The sequence below is a fragment of the Macrobrachium rosenbergii genome, chromosome 8 (assembly GCF_040412425.1).
Source record: "Macrobrachium rosenbergii isolate ZJJX-2024 chromosome 8, ASM4041242v1, whole genome shotgun sequence".
Taxonomy (NCBI): domain Eukaryota; kingdom Metazoa; phylum Arthropoda; class Malacostraca; order Decapoda; family Palaemonidae; genus Macrobrachium; species Macrobrachium rosenbergii.
This window is the reverse complement of record NC_089748.1, coordinates 35,196,954-35,210,067: the sequence shown is the minus strand read 5'-3', so window position 1 is coordinate 35,210,067 and position 13,114 is coordinate 35,196,954. Positions and strand designations below refer to the sequence as shown.

General features: G+C 35.5%; 1 protein-coding gene across 50 annotated transcripts in view; it reads right to left on the bottom strand.

Annotated features, from left to right (window-relative positions):
* The window catches only part of LOC136840690 (nucleolar protein dao-5-like), a 1,019,029-nt gene that overhangs the window by 56,856 nt on the left and 949,059 nt on the right, over positions 1-13,114 (bottom strand). For 34 of the 50 annotated variants that reach the window (XM_067107412.1, XM_067107455.1, XM_067107414.1 and 31 more), the window contains 3 exons: positions 11,306-11,365; positions 4,339-4,507; positions 176-214 (listed from right to left, as the gene is read on the bottom strand). In XM_067107412.1, the coding sequence (XP_066963513.1) occupies positions 176-214; positions 4,339-4,507; positions 11,306-11,365 (268 nt within the window). The remainder of the gene's footprint in view (positions 1-175; positions 215-4,338; positions 4,508-11,305; positions 11,366-13,114) is intronic. The other 16 variants (XM_067107459.1, XM_067107461.1, XM_067107437.1 and 13 more) reach the window with 3 other exon arrangements.

The following is a 13,114-nucleotide window of genomic DNA, read 5'->3' as shown; positions in this document are numbered from 1 at the left end:
GCCAGAAACAAAAATCTGGGATTTGTCTGGATATAAAAAGTATATCATTACGAGTATTAATATCCAATGGAAGACAAACAAGAATGGATAAAAATAGGAAGGGGGGGGGAGGGGTTTTTTCACCCGCCAAGACACCACCTGGTCAAAAAAGCCCCCAATATTTTGGTCAACACACCTGAACAGTCCGCCACACGTCACCAATATCGTGCCTCGCCTGGGGAAGAAGACGGCGAGGTTATGCTACAACATATTTACCTTTTTTTTTTTTGGTTGTTTTTTGTTGTTTTGTTGTTGTTAGTTATTCCTTTCTCTACACAGGAGATGTTGTTGTTGTTGCTGCTGGGTGCCTTCGCCCCAATGAAAGGGATTAAACGCTACATCACACTTACAGATAAGTTGACAAGCAAAGAGCGATGAGATCAAATTCCCCCACTCTTTTTTTAAAGCACTGTACACAACTGCGACACTTGACAAAAACAAAATGCTGATTAATAAAGAGGAAACCTTTGTCAGGTCTGTAGAGTGTAATCCCTCCTGCAGATTGAGATTTAAAATGGTGTGCGTGCGCGCGTGGGCGTATATGTCTATAAATAAGGGTTTTTATATTTGTGTCTGTTAAGAGAAGGAGAGAGAATGAAAATGTCTAAGGTTTAACAAAGGGTTTTAAAGTTTAGCCATGTACTACATAAGCATTACCGGTGCTTTTATCCTCCCTTTCTTGAAACATGAAATAACTTCAGTTTTAAATTGTGGTTTTAAATCACTGATGTACATTTAATATGGGAGAAAACCAACACATGCCCATACTTTTTATATCTCGAAGCTAATCTTTTTAGGCTGCCACACACCTTAAAAAAGAAATTTATTGTAAATAGAAGACTACCATTAAAAGCATATCCTCCTTCTGTCTATAAAAAAACTAATACAATAGATCTGGTTTTGTGCTTTGCATTACGGAAAAGTAAACTGCCTTTCCCGTTGATGTTAATATTCTAATTTACCGGAATAATATTCCCCAAGAAGCTCGGGTTAAACAATTGCTCCTATATGGTATAAAAGCAATGTTAGTCCTTTGCAATGTTAGTACTTTGCACAATAACCATACAGAAATGATAAATAAACTCAGCTGCAATACGAGGACATTTTGATACAACATGTATCGAGAAAGAATGTACCCAAGCAGAAGACTATTTTTTTTTTTTGGCTTAATTAGTTATTTCTTTATGTTATACAAACAAACATTTAGTAAAGAGTACATAACAATTACCACACAAATAACAAACGAAAATGGAATGATAAAACAACAGGTTCAACGTAAGAATGTCGGGAATTCTTTAAAATCACAACATATGGGAATGATTGTTATCTACAAAACACAGAACGTATGACAGCAGAAGTTGTTGATTCAGCAAATCTACTTCTATTTCTCTTGTCAGTATGAAAAATATGAAGACACATTGTACTGGACTATTAAAAATGAATTTCACAGATAATAAATAAGGCTTTTACACGTGCAGCCTCCAATTAGGGTTGCAATTCCATCAATTTCTTGCAAAAAAAAAAAAAGACTTAACAAATACGAAATGTTACAAACAAAACTCATAAATTTATTCGCCTCCATAACAGTAAGTACCTCTACTCTGCAAATAGGTTGTTAAGTCCTTGCAATGTACACGTAATCAAACAAGCATTCTGCTCTAAAATGGAAAACTGCAGTATCTGCAAAATTTTCGAAATTGAGATATATGCCACCTACTGGGCTCGTGAAACACTAATACGCAAGGTACTGCAGCTTCAGAATGGTTCTTCAATGCTTTCCACGAGTATTTGGGGGGTCCCATTTGCAGTATCTGCAAAATCATTAGTAAGGCAAGGGAGTATCTACCATTTTCTCAGTTTTGTATTTTTGCAGATACTGCAGTCCTCCAGTTCAGAATTTCGTAGTACTTTAGAAATGAATAAAACACGCAAAAAAACTCTGCCCCAAAATGGAAGACTGCAGTATATATATAGCAAAGCTACAAAACTTGAGAAAAATGGTAGATACTCCTCTGCCTTACTACTGATTTGCAGATACTGCAAATGGGAGGCCCTGAATACTAGTGGAAAGCATCGAAGAATCATTCTGGAACTGCAGTAACCTGTGTATTAGTGTTACACGAGCCCAAAGGGTGGCATATCTCAATTCTGAAAATTTTGCAGACACTGCAGTTTTCCATTTTAGGGCAGGACTGTCTGTGTGATCAGATAATTTTCTGCACATCAAAGAGGTTTGAAAAAAAAAAGAAAGAAAGTCTTTAGTTGCTCATCGAGGAAAACCATTTTAAGGATGAATTTACTTCGTCTCTTTCCTCTGCACAAGACTGACGTCAGAAGTGACAAGTGGACAATGAACGATTTGGGCACCGAGTGGGAGTTCTCACCCCGACTACTTTTTTCTTGTTGATAAAGCATGAAAATAGGTTAAGGCTTTGTGGTGTAAAAGATGTCTGTCAGATGAATATATATACATACATACAAACATATATATATATATATATATATATATATATATATATATATATATATATATATATATATATATATATATAATGTCTGCACTTGGTTGTGTGTCGTTTCATGTGGGCGTGTATGGTGTGTATGGCAAAAAAAAAAAAAAAAAAATAAAAAAATAAAAAATGTAACCCAGAAACTTTTGCATCAACACTGAAGATGATTTTATAAAAATACAGAGGTAGATTTACTGTAAGAAGTCAGATAAATGGGACTCAAAACAATGCATGTAAGTAATAATAATAATAATAATAATAATAATAATAATAATGATAATGATAATAATAATAATAATAATGCAGCCAATAATATATGACAGGAACAACAATACATGGAGAAGGAGAGAAGAATAGAGAGAGAGAGAGAGAGAGAGAGAGAGAGAGAGAGAGAGAGAGAGAGAGAGAGAGAGAGAGCATGACACTACCACACTAACGGGGATGATTATATAAGGGCTAGAAATACGAAGGGGGGGAGGGATAACACAATAAATATGGTGCCTCTAACACGAGGTACACACAATATTTCGACATCTCCTTCAAGAAGGCATCACTACACAATATCGTGACGTCACTATCAAATGACAATGTTTGCAGTTTAAGTGACCACCAGTACATATACAAGTATAAGACAAGAATTTTTTATGTTTAAAAATGGAATCACATCACGACGACTGGTCTTCGTATGGGATTTTCAAAAAGTTAAGACATTTCTGAACTGAAATAAAAAAAAAGTCACTCTTTTTTTTATATACAAAATCTGAGCCTAATTGGTAAAGTGATTCAGGTCTCGCTCAGTAGCAAAGACTTGCGTATCTCACAGTCCACGCGAAGCTAAAATTGACATTACCGTAACAAAACAATACAGAAAATTATCATTACGATTGTAAATGCGTGGAAAGAATCGGTGCCGTCTTCTGTAATTAAAAAAAATATATAGGACATAAACGTTTTGCCTAGTGAGAGGTGAAACACACTGACGAGATACAAGTTACACCCAGATCAGGTCAGACTGGCAAGGTGAATGGGTGTCAAAATCTGAAAAAAAAAAAAAAAAAAAAAAAAAAAAATTTTTTCTTCTGTAAGGGCATGACAGCGTGAAGCCAACTCTTACTTAGCTTTCTGGTGATTGTTTTATTCCATGCAAATGGACTTTACATTCTTGGAGACGGTAAAAATCTTTCGTTTTCCAACTATTACACTGGAAAATACACTTCAATTCTTCAACCGTTTTGAAACACCATACGCACAAAAAACAAGACAAAAAATCTAAATTAATATTCTCAGTGACATTTGAAACCATCATCATTATCCTCACGACATTTTCATTTTCTCTTGTACACAAGAAGAGCAATATATTAACTAATAACTTTCGTCAAGAACAGGAGAGTGAAACATCTACAAGTAAAAAAGAAAATGCCAGAAAATATATTCTTTACCAAATAAGTACCATTACTCATTATACTATGAAAGGGAAAAGAAACAACACTAATTCCACGATAAAAGTTTTCTGGTGAAGTGATACAGGTGCTGTCACACGTGAATTCTACACACTCTTATCTTTATTCTCAATCCAAACCTCTGGTGTAAATACGGGCTCTAACACTAGTCTGGTAACACGAGTCAAAATATAAAATAATATTAAAAAAAAAAAAAACGATATCATAGCAACAACATGATGTAGGTCAAACTAAAAGGATGGAGTGGGGGGCAGGGGGCAGGAGGGAAAATGGGGGAGGGGGGGTGGGATGAAATCCAAAGTTAACTACAAAGTCCCAGAACCACTCACTCTGTACTGGCCCGCCTGACGCCTGAGCTCGATGACTTCCTTGTACCAGTTGTTGGAAGCGTCAGAACCAGCGGCCGGTTCATCAGTCTTGACCTTATGAAACTTGCCGTCCACATACTGGTATTGCGAGAATGGACGGAACTTCTTGCGGTACTCAGACTTGTAGGCCCTGGAAGACACAAGGGCGAGGCTGTTACAGAAGAAGGGTTTCGAGTCGCCTGACAGTAATGTTACATCAAGACAGAAAGATGTTTTTTTACCAATGAACTTATTATCTTTGCGTCTTATGATATTGACCAATATGGGAATATATCATTGATAAGGTATCTTGTTTTTTTAAGCCAAATCATATTTATCTTTCAATTGTCTCAGAATCTATTATGAAACATTCAAATAAATTTAAATACATTAAAAGCAACTTAAGGTAGACTATAAAACTGTGTTAAAAACACCATATTCATGATGAAAACGTTTTCTGGGTCATAAAATTATTTGTCAGACATAACTTATTGACTAAAGTATTACATGATTTGTCCTGGAAATTATAATAAAGAACTGATTATTCACTGACAAGAAACCTTCACATGGTACAGTAATGAAGAAAAAATTTGCTTCCTAAATGAAACAACAACAGCATTTTCTCCTTCTACACTAAGGAAAGCTCAACTAATATTAGCTCTGTTCATACTACGGTACCTGTAACAGAACACAGAATTAGGAGGACCAAAGCGTTTTGGTATTTCAGGGTCATATACCTAAATTTCGGTGCATCATCAGCTGTGATTGAAAGTGACCAGCATAATCACGGGAGTGGCAAAACCAACATAGCAAGAAAGCATTTGTAGCAGCTTTACTTTCATGAGTCAGGAAAACAGAGACGAGGGCAAACTATAAAAGTATATATGGCAATTTGGCTAATATGCTGGCCAAACTAGTGTGACAGTGGACTAGAGGATAAACAGGCAATTAGTGTTCGTCAAAGTGACAGGATTTAAAAATGTGGCATAAACAACTGAAACAAAACCGAACGACTTAAGGACAAACACATAGTTGGAGAGTGTTAAGAACTCCGGTCGCTGGAGTTATTGTCTCACACCAGAACCAAAATTAAATCATAACACACATAAAATGTTACACAAAAAATAGACCAAAGGTAGTCAGATTTCTAAAAGGATTCTAAGATGAGATGTCAATAGTTTGGTGACTTAGCTGAACTGGTCTTTGGTATGTACACAATCTCTTAAACTAGCTGAACTGGTCTTTGGAATGTACACAATCTCTTAAACTAGCTGAACTGGTCTTGGAATGTACATAATCTCTTAAGATTGTGGTGAGCAGCTGAACTGGTCTTTGGAATGTACACAGTCTCTTAAACTAGCTGAACTGGTCCTTGGAATGTACACAATCTCTTAAAGATTGTGGTGAGCAGCTGAACTGGTCTTTGGAGTGTACACAGTCTCTTAAACCAGCTGAACTGGTCACTGGTCTTTGGGATGTGCACAATTTCTTAAACCAGCTGAACTGGTCTTTGGAATGCACACAATCTCAGACTAGCTGAACTGGTCTTTGGAATGTACACAATCTCTTAAACCAGCTGAACTGGTCTTTGGAATGTACACAGTCTCTTACTAGATGAACTGGTCTTTGGAATGTACACAATCTCAGACTAGCTGAACTGGTCTTTGGAAGATACACAATCTCTTAAACGAGCTGAAGTGGTCTTTGGAATGTACACAATCTCTAAAGTTCTAATTACAGGAACTGAAACTGGAAAGACACCTTCAAGAGTCCTTCTAGAAAACATTCATACCTTTTTTCCACACAAACAGAAAAAAACGTGATGTATTCAAACCTTCTGTTACGAAAGAGGCTCATTAGAACGAGAATCATATTCATGAATGACAAGGGCTGTGGTGAAGGAAAACATTCAGAGGTACAGACAAGGACATTATCAAAAAAGAATAAACACATTTACATATAAATAGATATATTACATCTAGTAGGGTTGGATGAAGATACCTAGTATGGTAGGCTCATTGAAGACGAAATCATTAGAAGTGCAAACAAAGTCAATGCTTCTCCTTTTGCGTGCTATGTAACTGTTGTATACCTTTGGGGTTTGGTGTGAGGGTACATGGCAGTGACAAAACGATCAAATGAGCTCCTCTGAAAACTGAGATCTTTGCTGTGTGAGGCCTTCTGCTAATACGCACTAAAGTTAACAGTGCCTGTCAATAAGGCTAAGTTTGTCTATAATAATCAGTGACCGGTTTGGTGTTCATGCTGTTACTGGGTGGAAACTTTGGTAAAGGGTAGCTTTCTTTCACAAGGTAACTGATTTAGAACACCTGCTATTGTCAGAAATTATGCAGCTGCTGCCATTAATACATATGATGACCCAAATATCATCTATAAAGGGCACTTACATATTAGAATGTGTGCAAAAAAACGCCACATATATTCGTTACCATCTCTGACGTCACGTTCTCCCTGATGGGTTCTTTCTATTCCCTTCTAACATGTCCACTTTCCACCTGAATTCCCAGTGGGCCTAAGCTCTCATCTACGCCCTTTCTTCATGACCTCTAAGCATTCCCATTGGTGGGCATCCTGCCATTCCTCATCCTCTGTCATCAAGTGCCTAAATTCAGCTCAAAATTCAACTCAGTCTTTGAGATTTCTATCTAGTTTTCAGCCTCTGAGCACCACTTATCTCTGCGACCTACAGGTATCAATCTTGGCATTTTGCATTCTAACCTTTTTCACTAACTTTATATTTATTTGGTTAAATACACACCGCGTGAATATCTCTGTCAGTTAAATATCCAATATCTCTGTTAGCAAAATATTCAATATGATGAAATTAGGAGATGAAAACCTACTCAATATTCAGAAGAAATTGTTTTTTGCGTCAAGAAGAATCTGAATATATAATTCTTACGTTCTTCACACCAGTGGCTTAACCAGGTGTTAAATAACACTTGCACATCTGAGGTAACTTAAATCGTACATCATCTTAGCTTATAAGTGAACCTTACCAATTATTTCTTTTTATTTTATCAGAGCTCCTCATGTTTTTCGAAAACTCAACACGACATAACACGAGTCACCGAAGCTTCAATAAGCCCGGCTTCTTACAGATCAATGAAGTTGTTAGGAACCCATCTTAGATATATGTTGCTCAGAGAGTGCTTAGAAGGGGAGTAGTTTTGTCACTACCACATACCATGGATTGTATACAAGATAATATGCTTTAAGTTAAATACAAAAAAACATTTAATTTCACGTGCAGAAGTTGGTCAGAAACAGTCAGTGGATGTGACAGAAAGTACAAGACTTATTCAAGAGTGACTGAACAAACTGATCAAGTAAAGTGTACAAGGACAAATAAAAATGTTTATGTAATTCACAGCAGGTTGAGTTACTACACCAATCTCATACAAAAGAGCATTCAACGATCACACTGAGGTCAAGTATAGAAGTCATTACTGAGGAAGTAGGAACTACGGTAAGCACCACAATGCAAGTCTCGTTCGTATTTACAGTCCATGAGCCAAGTGTGATTGTGCTGCACATGTCGAACCTAAAAAATGTTCTACTACTTTACAAAGGTGCGAAAAAACCTGCCTCTCATCTATGGATCGCAGCCAAGCTGTTAGGGGACTGCCCTACAAAAGAACATAAACATCTATACCAACTACCAACATTGCAATCAACCAGGCATCGTACCAGCCACTACCAGCCTGTTCAAAACACTACTGTCAGTCTTACCCTCTCTGGAAAAGATTTGCATGCACATTCCTGGTAAACAAAACACATTTGCCTCATTCATTAGCGATTTGTAAACACAAAATGGTAGTATATGCTTTGCATGGGCACACTGATCTATGATGCGATTCTGTGTGTGTGTGTGTGTAGGTGTAATTCTACGCTTTGAGGAAGGTGTCGACAAGTTACTTAGGCTTGTGAAAAGTAACACATCTTGTCGTAACTGTGTGAAAACAACCATAACAACACTGTACCTAATTGCAGACTGCAAAAACTAATCTTGCAAACAGTACACAGGGGGGTGGGGGGGACATGGTGTAAAAAAAAAAAAAAAAAAAACTCTTTATCTATTCAAGCAGGGAAATCTCTGCACTACGGTGTTGTGACAGTGAAACAGTGACGCAAGAGAGCACTGAAATCAAATCCTACTTGCGAAGACCATAAAGAAATCCGAAGTGAGGGGGAAAATACTCGTTCCTAGTTTTGTGTCACGGAAAATGTATTCATTAATTTTGTAACAAACACTGGGAAAAATAACTTGTCCGTAGTTCAATGTATGAAAAGGAATCCTCCTTAACTGTATAATAAAAGAAACTATGTTCCATTTGCAAAAAACCAAATCGAGGTACCGGGTGCGAAGCTGGAATGTGAATCCACAATTATACACCATTTACAGAGCAGTGTTTTGAAAAGCAGTTTTCTGACTTATTACGAATGAAATTCAGTTGGGAAAGTTATTTGGCCCTACTGACTATAGAGAGAGAGAGAGAGAGAGAGAGAGAGAGAGAGAGAGAGAGAGAGAGAGAGAGAGAGAGAGAGAGAGTTGCAACATATGCCGGAAAGGAGCCAAAACCACGAAACACAGCATTTTTATATGAGTAATGTAAATTATTAATAGAAAATCATAGTGAATATTAAAACAGAATTCATAATGAGACTTTTCTATCATAAATATATACCATACACACACACACACACACACACATATATATATATATATATATATATATATATATATATATATATATATATATATATATATATATATATATATATACATACATACATACATACAAATACACATTACGGAATCTGTCAAAAGTGAAGTGTGTCACGCATCATCATTAAAACACTTTAAACTACAGGTCTTTGGTTCAACTAATTGTGCTTCAGGTCTGAAGGCAAACATCATCTGAGTAAAAACATTGCTTACAGATATTACTACTGACACTATTAGCCAGATAAGCTTCAAATAACAAAGTTCACTCAGTGACGAAAGTTCAGCAAACCAAACCACAGAGTTGAAATTCTGGATTTTCTTGAGGCTCGGTCCATAAATGCAAACTCAGAAACTACGACTGTAAAAGAGAACAATAAAATCCGTACGAAAATAAAAAGGAAGAAGATGAAGGAATGAAGATAAATGGAAAATAAATAGAAACTTTATAATGACAGATGTAATCAACAGGTCTTTGGGACGACACTGAACAAAAAAAAAAAAAAAATACAACAAATGGTCTAATCACAGAAGAGTTGTTAGTTTTACCTCTGTGAAACAGAAATCTATAAATCTCAAAAAGTATTTGAATGATGCTGCCAGGGTCAATACACCATAAAAATTGAGATATATTGCCAAACATGCCTTCAGAATTATGTAGAAAGATAGTGTTAAAAATGGTGGTTGGGCAATCAATTAGAAGTAAAACATCAATGATCATTCTTTAAATGTGCTGATACATGAATGAGACCTGGAGTGAAATCTGCTGTCAAAAAGGTAAAAAGGTCACAAAAATTAAGCAGATAAAGAAAAGAAACTATATATATATATATACACACACATATATATATATATATATATATATATATATATATATATATATATATATATATATATATGACACAAAACCTTAAACAAAACATAACAAACGAATGAAGATGAAAGAGAATAACTATTAAAAAACATTAAAACAATAATAAAAAAAGAACAACATGAAAACGACTCTGCAACAGATTAAAAGCCTCATACAAAACAACCCTCGTGTTTTCTGGACAGAAGTTAAAAAAAAAAAAAGAGGCTTCAGGACTGGAAACACACCAGCATTCAAAAGGAACCAACTAACTTTCCAAATAACTGAAGCCATCACTCATAATAAAAGTCAGGCTGCCGTGAAATCGCTCACTTATTTTTCCTCTCTCTCTCTCTCTCTCTCTCTCTCTCTCTCTCTCTCTCTCTCTCTCTCTCTCTCGGTCCTGTATTTCGGTAAATTGCTGGAACACACCGTGTTGGGTGAGAGGTGTTGGAAGACAAGTCTGTTTGTAACACCTCGTCTTGTGTGTCAATGTTCTAATTATATAGCTTTGGTAACAGTCAAACAACGATGTTTGAGTACTTTGTCGTTAGAGGTGATTTGAGATATTACAATTATACATATACATATATATACAATATATATACATATATATGACATACATATATATGTTATATATATTATATATATTTAATATATATATATATATATATATATATATATATATATATATATATATATATATATATATATATATATATATATGTATATACATATTTATTATATATATGTATATATATAATATACATATATATATACATATGTATATCTGGACACGAAACTGAAACCAAAGTAATAAGGAAAATTTACAGGTTTTTGTCTCTACGGAATCAAGGCTACAATGACATTGAACTTAAAACAAACGCCTCTTAAGATGAAATGGACTTGAACACAATCGTGATGGAAAATATCATGAATAGCCTTACAGATTACACTATAGTTATGCAAAAGGGGGATACAACGTAATTTCCAAAAAAAAAATATGGTCACTAAACTATACATAATAATAATAATAATAAAAAATAATAATAATAATAAAAATATTAATAATAATAGTTCAGTGCAGTGGATATCATCTTCCTCTCACTAATTCAACGGTAAAAAAAGGAAAAAAATAAAAGAGGGTCAATCCTCAAAATAATAAGAGGGTCAATCAGCCTTATCAACACATTGAGGCGATGTTGAGGAACTACAAAAAAAAATAGGAAGCAGGAAAAATGAATAAATCAATATATAAAAAAAAAATGAAGAGTCATAAATGCCAAAGCCATAGCATTAAAAACGGACCCTTTAACGGCCACTAGTGATTAATGGTAAAAAAAAAAAATTACCTTAATGGCTTTGTTGGATCAAACTGGATTGCGGATACTGTAGTGGACCTCTTTAGGATGCTACAGAATACAAAAATGAAAGTGGTTGACATCTGAAATTCCAAGGCCTTAGCGTTGTCACTCATCTAAGCATTGGACTGATCTCATTCGGGGATGGGCATGCACAGGAGAGAGAGAGAGAGAGAGAGAGAGAGAGAGAGAGAGAGAGAGAGAGAGAGAGAGAGGAATAACTGAAACTGGAGAACAAAGAGAGAGAGAAGGAATAACTGAAACTGAGAGAACAAGAGAGAGAGAAGGAATAACTGAAACTGAGAACAGAGAGAGAGAGAGAGAGAGAGAGAGAGAGAGAAGGAATAACTGAAACTGGAGAGAGAGAGAGAGAGAGAGAGAGAGAGAGAGAGTATCAATCTGGAAGGAATGACTGAAACTGGAAGACAAAGTATGAGTCTGGGTGTATACGCTTTTTGCATGTTCGTGATTCATGATTGCAATCACTCAGGGGGAAAATGGAAGCAGACTTTAATAAGAAAAACACATCAATCTGGAAGGAATAACTGAGAGAGAGAGAGAGAGAGAGAGAGAGAGAGAGAGAGAGAGAGAGAGAGAGAGAGAGAGAGAGAGAGAGAGTATCAATCTGGAAGGAATGACTGAAACTGGAAAACAAAGTATGAGTCTGGGTGTATATGCTTTTTGCATGTTCGTGATTCATGATTGCAATCACTCAGGGGAAAATGGAAGCAGACTTTAATAAGAAAAACAAATATTGCGAAGGAATTATCACGTACTCCTTATTATATTACAAGGAGGTTCTCAAATTTAACCCGAGCAGCTCTCTAGAGTTTCTTTATATTTATATATTATATGTTACCCCATTTCTGCTTTCATGCACAGAAATTTACATTCCCAATTTCCGTGCCTGAGTCTGGGCAAGCACGTCATACTTCCTTGAAGTTCTCTAATCATCAAACCTCCTAACTCAAATGCAGATCCTTCGTGCTTATAAAAAATGAACACTCGGCTGGTGAACCAACTGCCATTTTCTATATTTATTAACTTCCTAAATTTTCTAATTAAGTTACTTTAAATAAACCTTGCCAATTTTGGGACCAACTTTCTACTCTTCTATAACGCAGAATGTAACATTTGATTTACTAACAGGGATCCTTCCCGCAGAATGACTGTTAATGTTTTCAAGAACCCTGATACTAATATGAAGTCATGTAACAGAATGACAGTTGCTGGCAAGGACAAATATGTCAACTCTTTGACATCATAAAAGTAAGTTTAAAGTTTCAACATCAGTTCAATCTAGCTTGCTTTCTGGCTATGGAGCAAGTTACAGCGTATGTTGAGCAATACTAAATTTTGCAAGTTTTCAGTTTCAATATAAAATAATTATTTGTCATAGCCTTCACATATTCCTAAATGCAACGGAGACTTAGTTTTCCTTAATCTTACTGAATTTTTATCTTTATCATGTTTCTCTTTCTGAAAAATCTGGATTTATCAAACTTTTTGTTTCCTTTAATTAATTATAAGAGAATTCCGCAGAAAACTCCTAAAATACAACAAGCAATGCCAATCTGAACCTCTTAAATACTATCCAAATATTCTCTCCTTTATCACCCTTACAAACTCTGACGTTGATTTCCCACAAGGACCCACATTTTCAAGTCTTACTGGTTAATTATATTAATCTACTTTTATCTATCCAACATATCTGAGGAGTAGAAGAGTTGAGGCTTCTCGACGTCTAAAACAAAGTTCTGAGAACTAAACTTCCCGTTTTCTAGAGAACTAAACTTCCCG